The sequence below is a fragment of the Triturus cristatus genome, chromosome 2_1 (genome assembly GCF_964204655.1).
Source record: "Triturus cristatus chromosome 2_1, aTriCri1.1, whole genome shotgun sequence".
Taxonomy (NCBI): Eukaryota; Metazoa; Chordata; class Amphibia; order Caudata; family Salamandridae; genus Triturus; species Triturus cristatus.
Window position 1 is genome coordinate 693,912,337 of NC_140581.1, and position 25,795 is coordinate 693,938,131.

A 25,795-nucleotide genomic window follows, 5' to 3' on the forward strand; every position below is an offset into this window, starting at 1 on the left:
CAGCACTAACTTAGAACAGGGTGGTCTTAAGAATGGGAAGCAGAGATCCAGCTGCATCCCTGAGGCAACTCCCCCCGAACAAACTATCCCATTAGAAAATGATCATCTTTCATTCACAACCCACCAGATCAAGAACAGGATAGCTAAAGGCAAGCTGGAGGGTGCACTGGGCCCTAACGGGATTTCTCCGATGCTTTTCAAAAAAGATCCTGAATATTGTGCTTCCGAGCTACTACCACTGTTTGAACAAATCTCAGATGGAGATAGTATCCCTGATTCTTTGAGGGGGTCCATCATATCCCCAATATACAAGTAAAGGGACAAGAACAAAGCAACTAGCTACAGGCTTGTAGCTCTAATAGACGTTGAGGCCAAATATTTTGCTGGCCTCCTCCTAGACGACCTTACAGCTTGGGCATATTAAAAATCGCTTATACCCATTAACCAGACAAGCTTTTGTAAGGGGCTGGGAACAACAACGAATATACTCGCCCTGTCTTTATTAATAGACGGCTCAAAGCGGTAAAACTCCCTCTTTTTCTGTGTTTTATTGACTACTCATCAGCTTTTGACAACATTGAAAGGAACAAACTCTGGTCCAAACTCGAAAGAAAGATAATACGATCTGCTCTTCTAAAGCAGATAATACTCCTACACACTAATACGTGGGTCCAAGTAAAGCTAGGAAATGGTAACTTCCTGTCCAGAAAAATTCCAACAACAAAAGGGCTGAAACAGGGGTGCGTGTTGGCCCCGACGCTCTTCAATTTGTATATGGCAGATCTAGCGAGAGAGCTGAACGTCTGTAAATCACATGCACCAAGGATGGGAGGGCTCCCACTCTCTAATCTGCAGTGTGCAGACGACCTTGTGCTACTCAGCCGAACCCCTATCGGTCTCCAACACTTGCTAGATACAACCAGCAGATATTCAGCTATCAATGGTCTAACCATTAACCTTGACAAATCGAAGGTAATGCAACTAAATTACAAAAAGACAACATCTAGCTTCCGTTGGCACTTGGAAGGCACAACAATAGAACCAGCTGAAGAATATAAGTAGTTGGGAGTGATAATAGACAACAAAGGCACATTTAAATTACAAAAAGAAGCCATCAAGAGAAAAGGCAATGTAATTGCGGTAGCTTTAAAATTTACCAAATACAAAACTGCCGGCCCAAGCCTTATTCCGCTGTAACAGGTTTGGCAATCAAAGCTATTTTCAGCTATTACTTATGGGAGCTAGTACCTGAGGGGAAGAGACACGGCTATTCTGGACAGTACAGTCTCAAGATCGGCAAGAATAATATTCAAACTACCCAAATATGTTTCGCCCGCCCAAATCAGGCTGGAATTTGGTCTGCAGTAACAAGAAATTGCTTGCAAAGGTGCCTATGTGAAAGTGCTGGCACAGGATTCAAAACGCCGAAATAGGAACCCTAAATAAACATCTATGAAATTAAATATATTTAAGGAAGGAATGAGCAGCCATCGGTTACTTGACAGCATCAATAAACCGACTAGGCCTTTTAGACCTTAGGGCGGCCTCAGGCACTCATAACTGCTTCAAACAACTTGGATCCGTCACAATCAGGGTTCCGGCCAGGTTTCAGCATTGAAACCGCGATCCTGGCAGTGACGGACTCATTGAGGCTAGAAATGGATGCAGGAGGATCAGGTATTCTGGTCTCCTGGACTTGTACGCAGCATTCAACACTATCTCACATGCCAAGCTGTCGGAGAGACTGATATCTTGCGGTATTCAAGACCAGACCTTAAAATGGATACAGAATTTCCTGTCTGATAGAAGCCAGACAATCATGCTGGGACCTTACCGTTCAGACAAGTACTGTGTGGACAAAGGGGTTCCTCAGGGATCGTGCCTTAGCCACACTTTGTTTAATTTGTACATGGCCCCTTTAGCAAAAATAGCAGAATCATCTGGATTTGAGATAATCTCATACGCAGATGATACCCAGCTCATTTTTAAAATCAACCCAGAAGCACAATTCGAACATCTTCGCTTCGCAGCCGGAATGCGCAACATCGCCGACTGGATGACTGAAAATGATCTCCAATTAAATCCCAGCAAAACAGAAATTATGCTAATTGGGAGAGCTTTTCTGTGCAGGTCCCAGGGCTGCTGGCCTGATGATCTGGGTACCCCCCCCCCCCCCCCCCCGCCGCCAAACAAGTGGTAAAGAACTTGGGTTTCAAACTTGATCAAGCACTATCCATGAAGGATCATATAGCAGCAATTTCCAGCTCTTGCTATTTCAGCCTGCGGCTCCTACGGAAAATACTTCCTTATCTACCTACCAAGCATCGTAAGACCCTGGTCCAGGCCATGGTGATCTCTCGCCTTGACTATGGCAACGCGTTATTGGCAGAATTAGGCCCGACACTGCTAAGGAAACTGCAGGTCATACAAAACACTGCCGCACGAATGATTCTAAATCGCCCTCCGGGTTCACCGTCAGCCCCTCTACTGTTAGACCTTCACTGGCTTCCAATCGCGAAACGAGCATAGTTCAAGACCTGCTGTCTTACATATAAGGCCTTAATCTGAAAAGGCCCTCAATATCTATCACAAAGACTCACTAAAAAAATCTCAGTTCGTGACCTTAGGTCTAATGCGCTAGGGTTCTTGAAGACCCCACGAATCCGCCTCACCCGCTCTGGGGGGAGGTCTTTCTCATATCTCGCCCCTCGTTACTGGAATATGCTCCCCATTTCCATACGCTCCTGCCCCTCCCTCATCACCTTCAGGAAAAAATTTAAAACCTTTCTGTTCTGATCACTCGTGATCAGCTTCCGCTTCCCGCTGTTTCTCTCACCTTCCCCTTAGTTTTCTACCAGGTATAGCGCCGAGATGCCCCAGGGTGAGTCGTGCGCTTTAGAAATAACCTTAACATAACATAACATAAACAAGACAGTAAAAAGGTTTTCCATAGTGGAAGACAAGGCAGAGCTCAAAGAAAGGGCCCACGGATGGTTTGTTGTACAGAGCTACGCCAGGCCATCTCCACAATCCTATCTAGAAGCGGGATTCAACAGGAGAATGAAAGTAAAAATATCTGCATTACCGACTGGGCATTCTACCAACCCTATTGCATCTCCCCCAGGAAACAATCACTGACTCAGACTACATGTCGCTTATGTGGGAAAGCTGATGAGTGTGTCTTACACCTACTGTGTATCTGCAGAGAACAGCAAGTTGAATGACAACTACTACTGAAGCCCATCTTTTTAAACAAGGGGATAAGATCCTGCAGACAGGCAGTAAGAGCATGCTTCGGAGGTGGGGACGTTAAGTTATTGTGTCGCTTTGTACGATTCATGGAAGCAGCACGGAAAACGTTTTGACATCAAGCGGCCAGCAATCGACATTACGGCAACAATAAGAACTGCAGAGCACTCCTTCTCAGCGATCTACAAATACTTAGGCTAACCTCATAATGGTTGTAGCACAATCCTTAACAGTAATACATAATATTAGCTGCTTATTCAATAACTGAGCATTGTAAAGCTGCCTTTTAACTACAGTGACTCGAAAAACTGGCTTTTTAACTGTTGGAATATGTTTCCTTGAACCCTATTTCCCTTTTTCTATTCCTTTTTTGGTAAACACAGATTTTAAAACAAATTGGATTAATTGTGATAGTTATTCAACAAACCTAGTGATCAAAGCAGCTAATTTTTATTTTACAAACGCATTAGGCACTTTATGTACCAGAAAGAGTAAACTCGCTAACACTTGCACACTGTACCAGCCCTTAGAAGATGCACTTGCTACGTAGATGTGAAAGAATTAATATTGTTGGACAACTGAAGCAATCAAGCACCCAGGACCAAAGCCTCTCGTCCCGTATATTGAATGTATTGCCAAAATCTCACATCCGTTGGATAATTGGTTGGAATTCAACACTTCCAAATAGCTTGAGATGGACCATCTATGTTCGATATTTGGATCAAAGTCTTAGTCCACTTACTGTATTTGACAGCATCATTGATTATTGTCCCGACACCAGTAAAAATGTTTTATGATATGTTTTTTCGGTCCTTTTGATCACAAATTTTGTTGTATAATATTTTCTTCCGAGAAACCTGTCTCGTCTCCATTGACATCAGGAATGAATGTTTTATGATAATCTTTTGGACCTTTTAACAACAAATTTGGTTGTATTATGCTTTCCTATGAGAACATTGTTAAGGTTTTTATTAGCCAAACAATAAACTATTACTTACCCTAATCCACGTATTCGACCTCAGAGTGGTATTTTTTTCCCGCTTGGGTTGATATTAAGGGTAGCATCATCATTGGGCCTTCTTCACTGAGGTGTCCCTTTCTACAAGTGAAGCAAAGTCTTCATTCCTGGAGGCCAATTGTCTGCTTTTGAGGTTTCCGGTCAAATATCTGGGTGAGTGTCTTGAATGAAGTCCTCTACACACTTTCCTAAATATCATGTTCTATGCTTTGGTTCACTTACATTGATTTGTTGTACTAAGTTGGGAGGCTAAGTGAACCTATTACCCTTACCTCTCTCTATCCATTAATTTTCTTTATCAATTTGAGGACCTGTCTGTTGGATGGATTTGATCACCACCTTGGGAGGAAGTGCTGGATCCTGCCTCCAACAGTGTGGGTATGCACCACTAATGTAAGCTAAAGGGGCTTGAAGGTTGTTGCAGCAGTAGAAGGAGACTGGAGTATTGGTGTTCTTGGTGACCACAGATTGCTTGCCAAATCCATTTCCCTCACTTGAAAGGGATGGGATGACTACAACACAGCTGAGAAGGCTGACACTGCCTATACGCCAAGCATGTAGAATAGCCTCGGAATCTCCCAAACTGATGAGAAAATTGATTGGAAGGGGCCATAAGATCCAAGGAGAGTGACTTAGCCCCTAGTTTCCTTTAAACGTTCAAAGGGCGAATCAGTTTCTTTGGAAGACCAATCGCGAGTCATCTAAGGGCATATCCATAAGAGATGTCTGTATAGCTCAAGAGAAATCTGTAGGGTGCATCCACACATAGCAACAAAGCACTACACTGGTGGCAAATGCCCGTCTCAGACAACCAGTAGAATAAAAGTCAGTAAAATTCACATATTGACTGCATCTTAACCATCCTGAATGGTCTGAACCAGTGATGCTCGAATTTCTTCCAGGAATGCTGGGAAGATCTCGCTGGCCATTTACCAGAGGGAATATGCATGTTGGCCTAATCGTTAAACTGCATTCACTGACCAGTGCTAGGCTAGTTGTAGAGAACATGCATTTTCCAAATGTCTCAATACTCTTAGACTACCTATCTGGTGCAATAGATGGAAAATAAAATAAATTTGGGTTCATGATGCTGGTGGAAGACTGCACAATCATAATATCTACAGATGGATGATTAGTGAGAAAATCAGAGCTGCCGGGTGTCGGTCAGTGGAGTCTAGCCACTTGCCTATTCAAAAGAGGGGAAGAACAGGGCTCTGAAAAATTGAGAAAATGCCCAATGAAGTGTTATTGAGGTCTTCATTCAACAGAAGAAAAGGCTCAGAAGTGGCTGGCATATGTTGAAAAATGAGTGCAAGGAGTTTTGTCTTAAATTTGACAAAGGGCAGTTGTAGGTCTAGCACTTCAACCACTCATGGGCTTAGCACAGCAAACAAAGCACTCTCTTCTGCTGAAAGTTAAAAAAGTTAATTTAACCCTATACGTGTGTCGCAGGGTGTAGGCAAGCTTTAGTCAGAATAGGAGCTAAATAGACAATGAAGCCTTTGCGGATGGCTCCGCTGTAGTGGTAGTATTGGATCATACTCAGCTTGAGTGTTAACTGGTTGCGCTGGAGGAAGTCTGAAGCATGAACTCGCTCCGGGTTGTGTCAAAGTCAGTTTGGGATTGGACATTGTAGCCAGCGCCAGTTTCTCCTCTGGCGCCATTGTCCACAGCATCAATGAAAAATGAAGTGACGTAGTTCATGGCGCTGTGGTGGAAATATGCACTAGAGTCTGTATATGGCCTATGACAGGTCCACACAGGACAGATTCTGCCAAGAACTGATTCACCAGTAGTAACCTGCCTGAGGGCCCCTTTGGATACTTGGGCCCAATTGCATGCCGGAGGGAGCCCGGACAGTGCCAAATATATGCAGGAAGCTTACCATAAGACCTCAATCTATTGCAGTGTCGATGACTGCCAACGGAATTCGGGCCACATCAAGAACCAACTGTGGAATTGTTTCTTTAACTGGACAACAGGAAGAAGACCTATTGACACCACAACGTCCTTAAGCCTTCTCTTTAGAGAGAGTATCAGGATGGGGTTGACTTCCGCTTCTCTTTCTTGAGCTTTTTTCTGGACTTTGACTTACCAGATGACTTTTTTGAGAGTGGGTCCGCACCCTCGACTCGGACTCATGCATAGGCCACAACTTCATCTTGTGTTCAGTAATGTACAGCATTGCTTCACGGTCCCTGATCACCTTCGGGAGCATGAGAGAGCACTTATTGCATGCCTTGCAGCTGTGCCTTAAGGCCATACGCCAAAGGCACACGTCATGTGGATCCCTCACTGACAAGTTTCCTGCAATCAGGGCTTGCTTTGAAACCTGTTAGTTTTACGGAGAAGACATCTTCCCTTGCACATTGGAAGAACAAGGAATGTGGAAGTTTGAAGGCGTGAAAAGGAAGGAATTGATGTTGACATGCAGGTGTTGCGCTTATATGTGGGTCCGCACTGGCACTTTCGGAGTGATACTGAGCCAGCACTGAGCTGCAAGGTACCACCCACTGGCACTTGGGAGTATTGCTGTAAAATGTTCTGGATCCAGTCTGGTGCCTGGGGAATATTTTAAAGGCAAGGAATCCTGTCTTACTAGTGCTCACAGTCAATGGCAAGAGTTCCGATGTACTCCAGTAGATCTGTAGTCCTGACAACTCCCCAAACTCTACTATTTATTTCACTATTGGCTCAAGATGTACATTGGGTTCTTAATGAATACTAAGATGCCAAACGTGTCTATTTTACTAAGCACATCCATAAGAAATGCATTTGACACAATCAAAAGCTTTCAGTCCCTCAAGTGTAAGCAGGGCCACCTTCAGTCCAAGCTTTAGCTGAAGCAGGATGGCAAACACCCATCAAAGGTTATTAGATCTAGCTTGGCCGCTATCCAAATCAGATGGCTACTACCCTAACGATTTTAAGTCTCATCTAGCACTCAATATCTTTACTAATCATTTTCCCCATTCTCCGTTTCTTTTCCCCCTCATTTTTTTTTGTGTTTGTTTTCAGTTGTAGTTCACGTTTTACAAAATTATCAAAATTACAAACAGCTAATCTTTAGTATTATTCACTTTTACACATGCATACCATACAAGACTAAATGTGATTTGCGCCTTAGAGAGAGCTGGAAACGCTGCAGGTGCCTCCCAACTGCCTAACGCACCCACGCGCAGGCACTTTCCGTTTACATGCTATGCACCCAGGGCACGTACATTGAAATGTCAGCAGAGACAACAGAATGCGGACACAGTTAGTACCTATGGTATTTTATATATGTATATTGCTATATTGCCATGTGTGCTGTAGATGCGTGTTCGCTTTGACTGCTCGGTGACAACACCCAATTTTCTACACCTGAGCCCACAGAGGCATCTTATTCTCTGTAACCATAACGTATGCGATAATGTGTTGTGAATGTATAATATAAAGACAAAAAATGCAATAAAGATATTTGAGAATCAAAGGCTATTAGATATAGAGCTGCCAGAAATGAAGCTCAAGTGATCTCCACAGCATCAGATGAAGCAACTGATTCACAATCAAATCTATTTAGAATTTTACAGCAAAGTTTATTAGACACAATGTTGTCTCAGAGCTACCACTTTCAGTCAGCTTTCCTAGTTTTATGAGAAGCGCCTACCTGGTAGAATCAGGTAGCCTACCCTTCCACAACACTACCTCATGCATTCATATTTACAGATGCCTAGTATTTCCTTGTAGGTTTTGTAGAATTCAGTTGTAAGTCCATTGAGTCTGCGAGCCAGCACGCTCCAAAATACCCTTCATAATCTTGGCTACAGTTAGATGGTCACATAACTGGATTTCCTGTTCCCTTTCTATTCGAGGGATGGCCACTAGTAAATACAGTGCTTAATTTTTCGAAGGTGGTTTATTAGTAGGTGCAGGGAGGTACCTACACCTAGTAATAAGACCACAATCACAAATTAGGTCCATTGAAGTCTCAATAAATGAATCCATGTTTAACATCTGGTTTGCTTGCCTGACTAGCTGTTAGGCTTAACTGGGGGGACTGGTGTCTGAAGCATTTAATATCACCAAAACAGTAAACAAGCATTTGCAATGCAATAGGTCTCGCATTTGTAAAGTTGGATCTGTTGGCATTGAAAATAACTATGTATTTAATTTTTCATTGGTGTTTTCAACAATAAATAGACTCCTTATAAGCAAAGTAACCTATTAATAATTGACAGATGTAACATTTTAGAGCAGGTTATGCACAATATATGAAATAAAATGCAGTTAGTTGTTAATTGTAATTCTGTAAAAGTTATGTAACGGATATTTTAAAAACACACTGTGTTACGTTGAACACTGCAGGGTACTTTCTAACTTACAAACTTCATATGTAAGGAATACTCTTATGCGCAGAGCTGATCAGATAAAGCGGCCCCTGTGCCTGCACTGGGTTAATGAAATAATAAAAAACAGACTTTACTCCTGGCCGCATAAGTACAGATAAAAACACAACAATAGGTGTTCATTAGCTTACTTTAGAGATTAGGGTTTAAAGAATTCCTCCGAACAAACGACAATATTGTTGTGCAGTGCGGCTGTCGTCATGCAACCTGAAGAAAAGGCACGGAATCGAAACCAGTAGTGTGCGCGAGGGGAGCGGGGGCGAGGGAGCGCAGCAGCACAGCGAACACACACCAATTAGAAACACATGTTTAGTATTAGGTCTCAGCTGCTGCTGCTGCGTGTAACAGACACCACTGGGAAATGAGAGGTTACATTTCTAAAGAAGCTGGGACATGCACACGCCTTTCACCAATGGCGTGCTGCCCTTTTTACAAAGACGCACGCATAAGCCAATAGCAGCTGACGAAAACAAAAGCATACGCACAAGCGTGTGGTCAGCTTTCAGAACCCCATAAAGGAGGTCTCTCGCTGCACGAGCAGTGCTATGCACTGCAACGCTAGGCGCGAGACCTAAAAAGTAAGACACAAAACACAATTAAAATCCAACATAAATTATAAAAATATAGAATATTTTTATCTTTAAAATGACACCAAAATTACAAAAATCCAATGTAGGGAACTGGAGAATAGTAATTAAAGATTATATGCAGAATTGTGCTTTGTAGCACTAAAAATGCAAAAGCTCCAACCGCGGCTATCTGGTTGCATTAGACTGGGACCAAGTCAAAGTTTCAGGCCGACCACGATGGTGAGCAGGTCAGATACGTCAAGAGGTTGGGGCCAGTCAATTCTTTACCTTTGCACTTATTCACTTTTTTGGAGCTTTTTCTCTAGATATTGAGCGATCAGCTTTGTCAATCTGAATTTCAGTTCAATGACGGCGGTCTCCTGCAGCGCAATGCCTTGCTGAATCCTAGAAGTCTTTGTCTTCATCGTCAAAGACCTCTGGATATTTCAGTGTGAAAAATCTGCAAGGTCAGGTCGAGTCGCAGTTTGTCGTTGTGGTTCATATTCTTATGGATCTTTTTTCCCAAAAGCTATCCAAAAGTTCCCAAACTTTCAGAACTTCTTCTGAAAGGTCTTTTGAGGGTCTTGAAGTATCCACACCACCAGCTAAGGGTCCAGAAGCTCTTGGGGCTTGGGGCCTACAATTCCCACAATGCACCTAGTCAATCCAAGTAAAATCCGAGTGAAACTGGTCATCTGGGCTTGTCGTGTGGTAGTTGATACAGGTGACTTCTTCCAGCACTTCAGGAAACCCGCACTTTGATCTTTTAAGAGAGTCACAGTCCTCTTTTATGAAGCGTTGAGAGTGCAGGAGGTGCAGTTCTTTTGAGTGCAGTCCTCTCTTTGTGCAGTCCAAGGGTTCAGCAGGGTGGTCCTTCTTCTCCAGATGTTTCCAAGCAGGGTTCTGAGGTACAGTGCAGCTCTCCTATATTGATTCCCGATTATGTGCTGGCAAGAGGAGGAACACCCCCAATCAATGGGGTTCAAGTTGCTATCATCTGCTATGATCATTTCCTGGGAACCCAGTGTAGATGCTTCAGTGTGAGGGAGATTTGGTAAGAGGTCTTCAGCCCCTTCATATGCTGTGTTACTGCATGATGCATACCTTTCAGTGGAGCGAGAGTGGTCTCTGCAATGCAGCCGAGCAGTGTGCTGCCTACATCTAGCTGAGAGAAGAAGAGGGCTTGAACTGTCATCCTGATCTCTTCTTTTGGAAGAAAATGTTTCATTTTCTTTTCAGGCACAAGATTGATCCAGGATGTTTTGGTCTTCCTAGCAATTTCTTTGAATGAGATGTTGGAATTGAGGGTCAAGCCGAGGGAATTGGCCTGTTCTGTCAGTTGGGATGTGACTCCCATTAAGTTTAGGTTGGACAAGCGGGACTGACTAAAAGAATTATTTAGCGCTGGCACCATCTAGGAGAAACTCGTGTTTGTAACCTTTAGCATTAGCAACCTGTGACATATAGATGTGGATGCATGCGAGAGAGGTTTTGAGTCTCTGAATATTAATGAGTAAGGAGATTCCGAAGTAAAGTTTGGAGTTGGCAGTATACTCATGCATCTTGAGGTAGCTGTCTGCAAGGATGGCTGCCAAGGGTTACTGCTTTCCTGACCAGTTGTCAAACAAATGGGAGGTAGATTAAAGGACCAAGGACCAATGTTGGCAAGGCTGACTGGATGTAGAGTAGCCTTTGTTTAGCATGGGGAGGATCTGTCGCTTCTTGAAGCTGCCCGGGAAGATGCAGTGGGTTAGGAGACAATGACAATGAGGAAAAGGGGGGTCAGTGCTTCGCCTCAGAGAGAGTTGATGATGGAGTAGGGACGAACATTATCTTTGCAGGAGGAGTTTTTTAGCAAGTTCAGAATGTTGCACAGGTCTGTTTTGACGAATGAGCAGTTATTGGTCTGACAGCTGGTTATAGGTGATGGTGTGGATGACGATCATCAATTGGTGATGCTAAATCTGATTTTGTTGAATTTCTTTGCAAAGAAGAGGGTGATAGTATTTCATCTGTCAGCTGAAAAGAGTTGGCGGTTTCTGGGATGGGGTTGGCACACTGATTGACAGCCTTTAAAGAAGACTTTGCTTCTGATGATGACTCTGTTGATAGTGGTCTTGTAAAAGATTACTTTCGCTGTGTTTATGATGGAGTAATGGTTACAGTTGTGTGTGTTCAGAAGGGTAAGGTTCTCCTGGCATTTTGATCTTCTCCTGCCTTCGTATGGTGCACTTGTTTTCAGCCATATCTTGGGTGTACCAGGCTAACGATGGCTTAGGTTTGGAAACACTAGTATTCAGAGGAACACAGTGTTATACTTGACTCTTCAGAATGGTGTTGTAGATGTTTAGATCCCACAAAATACAGCTCCCAGTGTTGTGTAGACAGCGGTCCACAGGAACACAGGCAGCAAATGTTCTGTTGATCCTCAAAGTGGGCACTGCTATCTCTAGGCACAGCATTATTTCACTGGCTCATGTGGATGCAGTGTGCTTCAGCCTATTACTACAGAAAATCAGTCCCTCACATCAAATCAACTGACATGTCTGCTGCAGCACCCCACACCTCAGCAGCCGAGAATCACTGAGTTTTAGATTGCTGATGCTATGGAATTCACTGAAGAGCAGCCATCTAGGCCCGTGGGACAACAACTCTCCTTCTGCTGAACATCTGATCTTAGAAGTAGCATGTATGAACATTGAAATCATACTCCATAGCAATAATTATGTGCTGCTAGTTAGGAGTACTTTTCACCTGTTTTAAGAATGTGACTTTTTGTCACCTGGAAGATCATTTGCATAACTTTGCGTAAATCCTCATACAATGTATTATATGTGCCATGGAGAGGGTAAGCAATAGCTGCATTAATAGTCATGTGAAACGTACTACAGATTTTTCCAGAGTGTGAAGGTTACCTATTACAAACAGCAGAAAAGTCCATGGAATTTGGCAAGAGATGCAAACACAGATCCTGCTGTTGTGACATGTATTTCTAATGAGATGAGTGTTGGAGTCAGAAGTCTAGTTAAAGGAAATATCATGTGCACACTTAAATGTAGACGCAAGGTCAATAGGAGGACTCCGATTTGAAAATACCAGCTTTCCACCACAAAATGAATAGTCTGTACTGTTGGCATCAAGGATCCGTCCAACATATAGGCCACAATAACGTACCCAAACCTTTCCTTTTTATTATATATTGTTGAGCAACATGAGTTTCTGTTTTTAGTGTTAGAAAGTAATTTTGATTAAACAATACATACCATTCGCCGTACAGCACCTGTACTGTGGCCTGCTTCTTGAACACGTTTGAAACCCTAGCTATCTCATGAAATGTTTTTCTAAGTTCATGAGTTTAATATAGAAATGAGTGCGAATGAGTTCTCTTGAGTTAAAGACTGCACTAATTTTACAATGTGAAGGTTCCACCAGTACGAAGCCGGCTTCAACCATTGACAGAAAAAAAAATCCATCAACCTGGTTAACATGCATAAAGATGGCTAGGGGGAAAAAAAAGATTTGCACAAAGAAGGAACCTCTACAAAGACAGACAAGTTGCGACTCCCACTGAAATCAAGACAGCCTTCCATCCAGCACAAAGTAATAGCATCATGGAAAACACAAAACATAACAAGAGGCAACCCAACCTTATTCTGGAAAGCTGGCATTACAAGACTGAGGCATTCTGAAAAATGTTGACACACTAACATAACTCATGATCCTGGACACAAAATAGGTCTCACAGGGTCAGCTATCAATAGCTGCTGACAAATATTTAAATGAAGCTAGTAACAACCTAAGGCTGGTATGAGTCAACCATCTGCCCTACTCGCTGTATAGATCGTTTAAGTTCTTGGATCAGGTTGCCTCTAGCGACACCAAAAAATAGGCATTAGAGAGAAAAATATTTTCAAAACATTCGAGTTATGCAGACAGTAGTGTAGCGATGGTACATCATGCAAGAGAGAATAATGGGACCCAATACACCCATACTTGGGGTAAAAAGAGTTGTTCACATCACTTGGCGTTAGTTTAGCTGCACTAATGGTCGCTACACCCCTGCATGCAGAAAGGAGGAATATGTGAATCTTTCGCAATAAATATCAAGAATGTTCCAATAATGTCAATGTGATTGTCTGTTTCTTGTCTGTGTTAAAAACATGAATAAGAATATAAATGCAGCCCACAGTGATAAAGTGTATTCCTAAAATTGCAGGTAAAAGAAATTTGATTTGTGCTAAAGAGCAGAGATGCTCCTTCGTGCAACAGTTCAGGTTAAACATTAAATCTTTTAATTGCAACTCGAGAAGCAAAGTAGAGTTTTCTATTCCAGTACTACTTCAAAGCAATGAAACCAAAAGCAAGCCTCCCAAGTGTATGACTACAGCAATCACATCTAAGGATTCCGGGCTCGAAAAAGGAATGTCTACATATAAACTTAACTAATGTGCTTCATAACTAGATCAAGATGATTGCTACTCGCATATCAACATTCTGACGCCAATTAAAGATTCATCAGCTATATCTGACCCAATAACCCCTGTAGTTCTTGCAAGTTCAATCCGAATCCCACCTCACTGTCAGGACTTATGGATAGAATATACTGTTTCCACACCCTTTACTCTGCCCTTGCACCTGTCACCTAAGACCATCGTCCTCTTCCCTCCTCTTTTCACTTATCCAGGGTACTCCTTCCGCCTCTTCTCCCGAATACCTAAGACCCCATCCTCTGCTACTACTACTCCATCCTCAAATCTTACCTCTCTCCTTCGCCACTTCCCACCTCCCTCCCCGCTCTCCTCCTCCCCACCTTTCAGGACCTACTTATATTAAAGCTATGGCATACTTACGCTTCAGCAAATTACCAGATCCACGTAAGACCTTGTCACATTTATTGTTAACCCATCAAGCACATCTCTACCTTGGGGGACCTTGTGCTATATAAATATATCCAATAAAAAAATAATTAAATCAGAAATGAGATTTCCATAACATAGCACGCAACAGCCCTTTACGATCTAGGAATAAAGTGAAATTACCTTTTTGTACTGTGGTTGGCTGAGAACTGAAGTAGGATGAAATCGCACTTTCTTCTCTTTTGTTCCAGTGAGCAGCACATTTTCTCTGTCTACATGGATGAGGTTTGGGTACATCCCAGCCACAAGTGCAGCTTTCACTACTGCCCAGTTTTCAGAATTAGTGTTAACATCCCGAATATCACCTCCACCTCGCGCTCTAACAAAACCTGAAAAAAAAAGGCACAACTTAAAAAAAAAAATCAACTGGACTTTGCAAGACTTTTTCAAAATAGAAGGGAAGAGATACCAGAGTGGTGCATGTTATTATAAAGCAAAAAGAGGCAAAGGAATACAAAGTTACATGCCTTTCAAAAGCTGCAATGTGAACTTTTTTCTTGCAGGTTGCTGCCAATTCAAGTCAGGGAAGTACTTTTTATTATGACTGCTGTAATAGTGGTAGCACAATTGTCATAGAGAACAAGCATCTGCAATGCAATAGGTCTCGCATTTGTGAAAGTTAGAGCTATGGGCATTGTAAATGAATGTTTTTCACTTGTATTTTTTATGTTTGCAGTGGAGTGATTATATTTGCATAGCGCTATTGCATTGACATTTTTCTGCAGCTGTAGTGGGCAGAGGGTACTAAATTAAGTTAATTTTATTCTCAATTTGGTTTTGATAATATCAAATGTGGGGTGATGTACAAAGACCGCCAAGAAAAATCACCCAATATTATGATCTAAGTAGTGGTTTGATGTTCCGCTGACTCGCAAGCGTGTAGTGTTCTTGAATGTCTTGTGCTGCTTATAATGCTCTGCAAAATATAACCTCGAACAATACAGGAGAAACACACAACATCGGACAATACAGGAGGAATACATTTAATATTGGACAACGGAGGAGAAGGCCACACAATTCCAGATAACTCTGGAGCAAATCACAAACAATGACGCAACAAAAGCAATACCCACTCAACACAAGACAACTGATGTGAAAACCACCTAACACAGGACATCTGAGAAGACAACCACAGAACGCTGAGCAATACAGGAGGCAACCGCACCGCAAGAAATGCCGCAGACTTGAATCATTAACAACATATCCTCGAGCTTTTGCTGTGGCGACTAGGAACTCGGAGTTCAGACAGACAAGTCATATGAAAAGGTGACATCATCCCCCTCAGAGGGAAGTTGGTTTAGAATGAGAAGCAATCGGACGCAGTCTCGCAGAGCAAATGTCAACCCTGCCCCGTTCAGAAAGTGGAGGGTGGTTCGGCTTCACAATTAATGGTCGGTTGCGGTGCAATGCTCAGCAGGAGCTCAGCTCCACCCACTCGTGAGAGAAGCAAGTAGCACTCACTGCACAGCAAGCAGAGGCAGAGATAGCAGGTTGTAGCAGAAGCAGAGAGGCCATTGGTGGTTGAAGCCACGGAGGTTGCACTAAACACCTTGCATGAAAGGGGAAGATATCAGTAGCAGCCAAGTGTGGGGGCTAGGCCCGGGCACCGTGCTCTGGTGCACAGGAGCAGAGGGTGGGAGTGGGAGTTGCAAGAGAAAATGAACTCATGACTATTATACAGTCCAAGTGGGACGCAACAGAAGCTGCTCAGTAGAGTAGTCGGAGACATGAATCCTTAAACCACTGACTGTTGCAAATTGGATGGTCAGAGACCATTTCCAAATATTCTGACAGCGATTCACCACTTAAATCATGTCACTTACAGAATTTCACTGTAGCAGCGAAATGATGTGCCTAGGACGTGTGCAGTCTACAGATTGGTTACAGCAGGCTCAAGCTTGCAGTACAGCTAGTGATTGGCTGCAAGTATACTGTAAAATATAGCTGCACTGGAGCCACCATCAAGCGGGTAGTAGACATTGATGCCTAAAAAACAAATTAGCGATGTGGCGTAACAAAACAGAGCTGCCGACTTTGGGCCTGGGGAACCAGGTTCGAGTCTCAGCATCAGCTCTACGAAACACAAGTCGATGGTAACAATTACATTTAAATGCTTAACACATACAATTATACAGTTATAGGATCGGGCGAACAAACATTCCAGGAGCAAAAGAAAACAAGCAAGAGGATGAAGTGCAATGGACAGATGCCGTCTGGTTTGTTGAGCAGAAAACAAAGACATACGAATGCTGTGTGTGTTAGCTCCAAAAGGGAAAAGTCAACAAAAACAGAGTGTCCACAATGTATGGTAAATAAAATGAAAGCATAAGAGCACATGTAACATGGCAGTGTATTCACCAACCAAAAGCCAGCATTTACAAAGGACAGTAAGTGGAACCCCAAAAAAAGATGGCCAGTTCTTGAAGCCCATATTATAGATACAGCATGTCTCAAAAAGACAGAGCATGCGCAGCCTACGTGAGGCCTAAAAAAATCATGCAACCCCTGCTGCTATACCAAATCGGAGTACTTGAAAGGGAAGCAACATCATTTTACGTTATGTTGACACTGTCTGTTAAAATGTGCTTGTTCACCAGTGCCTCCTCACGATGAAGAAAAGAATAATGGGTGGTGCAAGGCACCATTATTGAGGGTAAAAGATCAAATTTAGATATTTACTAGAAATGCAGCCCCTACGGGATAATGTGCTGATAACTGGCTCTGAAAAAGAGGTTGAAAATTGCACACCAACTTTTTGTAAATCGATTCTGAGTTTGAGAACAGACCTATGTAATAATAGGTCAGTTCACATAATCTCACCTTTCAGAGAGGGTCGCAATTTGACGTACCTCATTACTAACAAACAGACAGATCACAAATAGTGACGCATTCTGATGGAATGCCATCACAGGGATAGTGGCCTGCTGCGGACCGCAGGCCACCATGCTTTAATTACTGTTAAATAAAGAAGGCCTTTTGTTAAATGTAGCTCACATTCCTTAAAGGAAATGAGTCTGCGTTTAAAAAAAGATGCATTTTTAAAAACGTTTAAAAGTTGGCACTGCCCACTCCCAAACAAGTGTTTTTTTTTTTTAACATTCACAAATAGGAAACAATTTTCAAATGGGTTATCATGTCTTTTGAGGAGTTAGTAACCTATCAATGGGTTGTGACCAAAATCATTGATAAACAGCATTCCCAATCGCAATTTGGAGGGGGTGCCCTAAACATGCCCATTCCAAATTTCAATTCAGTATGCACTTCTAAACCTATTTTGTGTTTTGATACGCACTCACTGCATCGTAAATTGGGTTAAGTACATACAGTAAAGACTTTTAGTGGTTACAAACTGTGATTGAGCTAACTGAAGGGTTTGCAACTGCAAAATAGCTTTGAACATCTGGTCACTAGTGATTTAATTCTTCGCATGTCATTGGTATGATGCAAATCGTGATTGCCTGCTGCCAAGTAAGGTGTTTGTCTATGCATGTCTTTGAAACTGAAGAATTGCCAATTTGCTAGATTTTAGTCAGGATAGACTAGCTTTCACCTTTCTGGACTGCTCACTTCTATTGTAGGTTTTTCAGCATGGTCAAAGGACAGAGATTCTTTAGCTCTTCAGCTTGGAGCTAGCATTCATGATCATAGTTTATTTCCTGATGATTTTAAGAAGATTTTGGAGGATGGACACTGAGAAAATATTTTTTGTAAATAAGGTTTCTTCATTTGTCATGAAACTGAAGGGGAACCATTAGGTTTCTACTGTTGGAAGCATCATTCTCACAGCATGAATGAAGGAGACGGCACCATGAAATAAAGAAGGTGAGTATACCAATTATGGCAACAGCAATCATCAGGTAAACATAAGGACTCTGAGGCAGGATACATGTGCACATTTGTTGAGCTCGACAGGAGCTAAAGTAGCCACTCCAAGACCGAGTCACAATCTGTAGTAGCCACTGTGTCCTGATGAATGACGAACGGAGCATCAATCGTCCTAATGTCTTGGTTGGAACAGGGTAGGTGGGCGGAAGGGGTAGGTGGCGCGATATGGGGAGAACCTGTTTCTTTTTTATTTATTTTTATCGAGTTTTATATAGCCCGAGACATCGGGTATCAGAGCGCTTTACATGAGCTCCAGTTTTGTTACAAAAGGACACATTAATTTTTGTTAGGCACGGGGAAATTAAATGATTTGCCCAGAATAACAGGATGTTGAGCATTGTTGCCGAGACACGAACCCGTTTCCCCAGCTTCGAGGTCAACCGCTCTAGCCGTAAGGCCACATATTTTCCCCAACAGGGAAGCAGGGGGAGGGAGTGATGGGGAGGTGGCTGAGATAGTACTGTAAGAACAGCGACAACCAGAAAGGGTCCATCCCCCATCAGATTAATAATGAAGCAGTAAAAGCATAAAAACAGAAACACAAACAGCAGGGTCAGTACGGGCAAAAAGCAACATCAACATCATGACCACTGATATTGACAATATCAAACTGAGAAATCGCAAGGATATCAAGAAAAAAGTAAATAAAAAGAAGAAACCACATTAGCATCTGAGGCCTGGTTGGGCATTTAACCACCATCACACTGCGCCTAGTGGGGACTGGGAACGACCCGTGGATCTTTAAATCTCCCCTGGCCCTCTTTTTGTTTTTACTTGTATGTGTACAGATGCAGCTGTGGGTCATTATTTTGGTTTGGTTTTATATTGCATAAGATTTAGACTCCTTTTTTGGTACACACTTACTCTTTCACTTATTTACTGACTGAGTTATCAAGATAGCGGAACTTACAGGGCTGTCATTTGACGATTCCATGGTTAAATTCATTCTTACCACTCCAAGTCTACTAGACACACCCATTACTCAGACTTTGGCCCATAATTGCACCAAATTGATCAATCTTAGGAAATCACAAATCCGCACTTCCTTTCACAGGGCAGTAATGACTGAATATCTACGGGGCAACTGTGCACCAATGGATTTGATAGTTACTAATGCCCGAGATTGTTTCTTGATAAGATGTTCAGAAAAGACTAGTCTTTGAATGCTTGGAGTTGCACCAGGGGGACTGGCTCATCCTGTTCATCTACTTTTAAGAACAGTGGTCCCTAGAGAAACAACAGTAAAAAGGGGGGGAAATGAATATAGACCCAGTCAGTACTATATTTGTATAACTTGTCCAGCCAGACAGAGGTCAGATATTTAATATTTTAAATTCGAATAGGAACAATACAGACAAGACAATTTGTAAGTGGGACACAAGCCTGCAGCCAACTAAACCAAGACGGACAAACAATGACGACAACAAAAGGCTCAGGCAAAGCTGCAGATTTGTTAAACACACAATTTTCAATGTAACAAACAAATTGCAAGAGAACACCTTTACACATTAAATGACAATTTAGAGCAGTGTATAAGGTGTATCGGGTGTCGACGGCGTTTCAATCCATATATACAATAAATGGATCATCATCAGGACATTTAGAATAAGCATGCCTGTGTGCAATTGCCTGTAATAACAAGAAAAATACAATCAGAGGTGTAGGGGAACTGGACCGCATAGAGCGTCAAAGGTAATGGCGCGGTATTAGGGAGACCCATCCAGTGATGGGAAGGGGAAGGCGCGATGACTTGAATATCCCAATGGGGGAGGGAGCCTCAGCCGCGTGCTCCTAATTCCAGATATAGGGTTGTGCTAGGTCCGCTCTCCAGCATCTCGGAAGCCGGCATTTACTTTCTGCAACCCAGGAACACGGACCTAGCAAGCCTTCCCCTTCCCATCACTGGAAGGGTCTCACCAATACCGAGCCATTACCTTTGACGGTCCAGTTCCCCTACACCCCTGATTATATTTTTCTTGTAATTACAGGCAATTGCACACAGGCATGCTTATTCTAAATGTCCTGATAATGATCCATTTATTGAATATATGGATCGAAACGCCGTCTACACTCGATACACCTTATACACTGCTCTAATTTGTTATTTAATGTGTAAAAGTGTTCTCTTGCAATTTGTTTGTTACTTTGAAAATTATGTGTTTAACAATCCTGCAGCTTTGCCTGAGCCTTTTGTGTTCTTCATTGTTTGTCCCTCTTGGTTTAGTTGGATGCAGGCTTGTGCCCCACTTACAAATTGTCTTGTCTGTATTGTTCCTATCGAATTTCCCCCCCCTTTTTACTGTTGTTTCTCTAGGGACCACTGTTCTTAAAAATAGCTTAATTTCCAAGGTCCCTGGTAGACCTTACTTGGGTTCCCTTGCTTCTTTATAATATATCATCCTATTCATCAACACTGGAAAGCAGGATGCAGATGCTAAGTGGAAATTGAGGTCCTAGAAACACACTTAAAAACACTTGTGGCCATGACCATGCATACAAAAATGGGTGGAAGACACCAATAAAACATCCAAAGACTACTTGACATTCAAAATGAATACATTTAAGAAGGACCTGGCTCGGTTCTCATTAGCGAAGGTGTATTCATACTCCACAGATAACTACACTCCATTGTCCACAAATCAAAAAGAGAAAGACTCAAGAGGACAAAAACAGGGTACACAGAATCTCTCAACATAGATGAGTTGACAGGCAGCTCTGATTCAGGATATAGTGAGTCCAACCGCTCTGGCTCTCAAAGAAAAGGAGGCTGGGGCAGGGCAGTCACTTATTCAGGCCCTCTAACCCGTGGTGGCCCCCAACACCATGGAATTACCCAATACAACACTTTCAAGCACTCCAACCCCCTTTTACCAACCCTACTTTTTTAGAGCAAGGAAGAGGGACATCAAGGGAAGAAGAAGACAACACAACACTCATTTATAATGGAGCCTCCCACTGTCAACCCAACAAACACTGAGAATGACGAAGGTAGACCCACAACCAGGCACAAGCAACAGGACAAATTAGTCATCAATATCAGCAGCCTTACCTTGACACCACAAGAAACCAGTCTATTGAACAAAGGATTGAACTTTGTCACTACTTTCAAAGGTGATGACTTACAAATTCACAAGGAATTGGACCAGTTCTTCAGCAAAATACATCTGCTCTACTTTTTTAAAGATAGATCTCACGCAGGCAATGCGGAATCTCAGTTCAACACAGACCTGAAGAACAAAACATCCTTCAACCCTCCATCTCACATGCTTCCTCCTGAAGGGCTGACCTTTGAGAAGATCGTACTGAAAGATTTTGAGAATAACAACCACAATGTGTGACAACCTTTTTACAACCTCTATTAATCTGAACAGGATGACATTACCACACTGAGTAAAGATACAACTATCACAATAAAACCAGCCGACAAAGGCAAAGCAATCGTTTTTCTCGACACCACCTCCGACAGGGTGAATGCCTTCGACAACTCAGTTTTAGGGGCTCTATCGAACCTTTAAATGAGATCCTGCCAAATGCCTTCAGCCCACAATCAAACGTATGATGGAAGAAGCTAGAGACACAGATTTGATCACAGTCAAAGTCACATTTTTGATTGCAGATGAGCAGATTAGTCCCTACTTCTATGTGCTACCCAAAATACATAAGCCCAAGCAACCCCCGCCAGGCAGACCTATCCTCTCAGGGATCGGTCATAGCTTGAACCCCTTTCTCAGTTCATAGACGTTTTCCTAAGACCTCTTTTACGGACCATGCCCACTAGACTACAAGACACCAAAGATGTTCTCCAACATCTTGATGGTCTAGCTTTTGACACAAGTACTGAGTTTCTAATCTCTTTTGCAGCTGAGTCACTATACACCTACATTCCTCAAGACCAGACTCGTGCCACTGTAGAGTCCCTGCTCACAGACTACCCCTGTGACTCCCACACGCCTATCTCTTTTTATTATGCAGTGTGCCACTCTGGCAATGAAAAATAATTCTTTCACTTTGAGGACTCTCTATACCTTCAATGGGCAATACCTTTGCCCCAAGCCTGGCGAATCTCTATATGCATGACTTCGAAACCAAGCATGTCCTCTCAGAGGAGTATCCATACTGCTCTGACATAAAAATCTGGAAGCGTTATATTGATGACATCCCTGTCATCTGGAATAGAGATACAGCATCGATAGGATCATTTCATGAATGGCTGAACTCCCAAAATTTGTTTCTGAAATTCACTTGTGGATTCATTACAGAGAAGCTCACTTTCCAGGACCTATTGATATTTCCTTGTGCTGCTATTCATAAAACCAAACTCTACACAAAACCCATGTCAAGGAATGCTCTCCAGTCTTACAACAGCTTTCATCCGAAATCACGCTGGGACAACCTACCATTCAGCCAGTTTCTTCAAATGAGGAGAAACTGCTCCCAAGTTGAAAAATGTATAGAACATTCTCAAGATCAGTCCATCCAACTTTTACACAGGCAATACCCTGCACCATTGGAACATTCAGCAGCTAAAAGGGCAAGAAACAACTGGGCTGTCCTCATTGAAACAAGATGACCCAAACCCCCCTCAAGACTAGTCTGCATAAACACTTTTAGCAGTCTCTCCAATTCCATCAAGTGGGGGGAATCTAGCAACTGCCACATACTGAACGAGGGGGAATCAGACAATACAATGCCCCCTGTTTGTGTTCAAAGTCAGAATCTTCTGAGAGACAAACTGGTACACACCAGACCCCTTCCTTTCCCCAACACCAGACAAGACACATTATGGCATTTACCCCCTGTGGAAAGATACCTTCCATTTTGCTCATGCGGTGTGTGCGTATTCACTGAACATGAATATTAGCAATAATACACCTTGGGAGCTCACAACACACACATGTTAACAGCGAGAAATTGATTTATCTTGTTACTTGCCCCTGCAGTCTGAGGTATATCAGGATGACTACCCGCAAAATCAGAACACGCATTACTGAACTTTGGAGCACCACAAGATGCAAAAAACTCTCCATGAAATTGACCAATCATTTTATTGAAAAAGGCCATACAGTAAATTTTATACCCTGGACGGCACCAACGGCTACAATCCAAGACATCTAAGAGTTTCTTTTTGTTAAAGAACAAAGCTGGATTTTTAGCATTGGTAGCCACGTGAACTGTCTTAACGAATAGCTACCATGGACGCCTATACTGTTAACATTCTAGCTCCAGCAACTCTTGTGCTCCTCCAGCACCGCTGAGCCACATACTCTCATACACCACAGATAAGTGCTGAGTAGAACAAGTTACTTACCTTCGATAACGCATTATCTGGTAGAGACTCTATATAGCTGCAGATTCCTTACCTTTGACTTTCCCAGGCATCAGGCTGAGTCTGGAAACGTTTTCTGAGCAATACCCCTTGCGTGTGACATCGGGTGGCTCCATTCAGCTCCGTGCGACATTGTCAGTGTCGTTAGCTTTGGTTATGATGCCACGGTGCCTATATAGGTGCCACCCAGGCGCGCAAACGTCAGTACTTTTTTCCACGCCAGAAGCATGGAGCCACGAAGTAACTAACGTAGTTGTGTGCAAAACTAGGGCCCTGAAAGGGGGAAATAACCCTAGTCCTAAAATATCAGTCCGCAACTCGGGGAGGCATGGGTGGGGCTGTAAGGAATCTGCATCGAGATGGAGTCCCTACCAGATAATGAGTTACCAAAGGTAAGTAACTTATTCATCTGAAAGAGACTTAAAGCTGCAGATTCCTTAGCTTTGAATCAACTACCAGAGCCATACCATCCCGGCGATAGAGTGCGGACTCACATCCTAAACTAAAATGTCTTGCAGGACTGAATGGGCAAAATGTTCGTCCCTTCGCACCTGGCCATCAAGGCAGTAATGTTTTGCAAACGTGTGCAAAGAAGCTCACATTGCTGCCTAACAGATGTCTTGGACTAGGACACCCCGAGCCAAGGCCATAGTCGCAGCTTTTCCTCTTGGTGGAATGGGCCCTTAATCCCTCGGGGGCTGTTTCTTCACCATAGCATAACAGATCTTGATGCAGAGAAAGACCCAGCAAGAGATGGCACTTTTCTGCACTGCTTTACCAATCTCCGCTCCCGCGTACCACACAAAGAGATGGTCATCTACCCGGAATACTTTTGTGCGGTCAAGGTAGAACGACAACGCTCTTTTTGGGTCCAGCGGATTGAGGCGCTCCTCTTCCTTAGAGGGATGTGGGGGAGCAAAGAAGGTGGGCACAGTGATGAACTGACCCAGATGGAATGGGGTCACAACCTTTGGCAAAAAGGATGGCCTGGTGTGAAGCACCACCTTGTCCGGAAAAGACATAAGATAAGGAGACAAGCAAGATAACGCCTGCAACTCACTCACCCTCTGTGCAGATGTAATCACCACTAAAAAGGCTGTTTTTATGGTCAACAGCCGGAGGGGATAATTGTGTAAAGGCTCAAAGGGAGCACACATCAGGAAGGTAAGGACCAAATTAAGGTCCCACTGTGGAATGACAAAGGCCGTGGGGGGAAACAGGTGAGCCAGTCCTCTTAGAAATCTATTCACAATAGGAGGTACACTCCAGATTGGATACTGGGGTACCATTGTCAGTCCCGAGTATATGGTACACATGTACCCAAGGCATACGTACCCCAGAGGCATCCCATGGGCTGAAGCATGTATTATGCCACCCATGAAAGGCCATGCAAAATTAAACTATAGGCCTGCCATTGCAGCCTGTGTACGTTGCTTTACTATATCGAAGAGTCACTGCACTTACCTATAAGTCATCCCTCTAGCAGGTTTTTACAATCCTGAGGGCAGGGTGCTTGGTTGAAAGTGAGAGGGTGCCGACTCCTGCAGCCTACGGAGTCCATTCTCCCAGGTTGTGAGTGAGGCAGCCATTTAGGACATAGAGAATGGCATTATGCGACCGCGTGATGACCAACTCTAAAACGGCTGAAACAAACCCTATCGTGTTTGGTGTCAAACATGTTGTAATCATAACCCCACACCAGTTACCCGTGTGGGAGGTATGATTCCACCACTCAGAAGCAACCTTTGTGGGGTCCCTGATGTTCTCGGTGCCAGCCTCCTAGTCCCGGACAGCAGAAAATGGTTGCTGCCGACCAGAGACAAGTTTCTGCCCTCCTGCTGCTGAGCCAAGCTCGAGCAGGGGAAAGCAGAACAATAGGCATCCTGTTACAGGGAGGTGTGACCACCTCCCAGACAGGGTTTAGTGTATTGGGGCTGGGTGGGTACGCTTGCAAGCGACTGAAAGTCTGCATGAGGGCCACATTTGCTGTCCCTGTGCATAGTCCAGTTCAAACCAGTCCTGGGAGCTGTTGGCTGTTGCTCTGGCGCCAAACTGGACAATGAACATGGGAGTAACCTTCCCACTGTCCAGACCCTCCCCTGAGAGGGTCCCCTGAACCTTGCCAACCCTCTTCCAAGGGTACATAAGGGCTTACCTGGCTTTAGGACCTTAGATTCGATGTGGACAAGATTCTGAACCAGAAACCACTGAACTTCGACCGTCTGGACACTCTGGACTTCGCTGGACTTCACTGGACTTCGTTTGGGCCCAACTTCGTCTCCCTCTCAGTCTGAAGCATCATCCATGCCTGTGCAGGACCTGTGGAGCATCAAGGACATCCAAAGATATCTCCCTTGGAGTGAAGGAGTCACTCCCCTGCATTCGCAGGCACCGCAACACTGCTGTCCGGTCTGCTGACCCTGAGCTCCTACAGACTCTAAAGG

At 43.4% G+C, this 25,795-nt stretch overlaps 1 protein-coding gene across 8 annotated transcripts in view; it reads right to left on the reverse strand.

The window, feature by feature from the left end:
• The window catches only part of YTHDC2 (YTH N6-methyladenosine RNA binding protein C2), a 1,174,422-nt gene that overhangs the window by 390,924 nt on the left and 757,703 nt on the right, over positions 1–25,795 (reverse strand). For all 8 annotated transcript variants that reach the window (XM_085632632.1, XM_085632630.1, XM_085632634.1 and 5 more), the window contains exon 23: positions 14,264–14,469. In XM_085632632.1, coding sequence (XP_085488758.1) covers positions 14,264–14,469 — 206 coding nt within the window. The remainder of the gene's footprint in view (positions 1–14,263; positions 14,470–25,795) is intronic.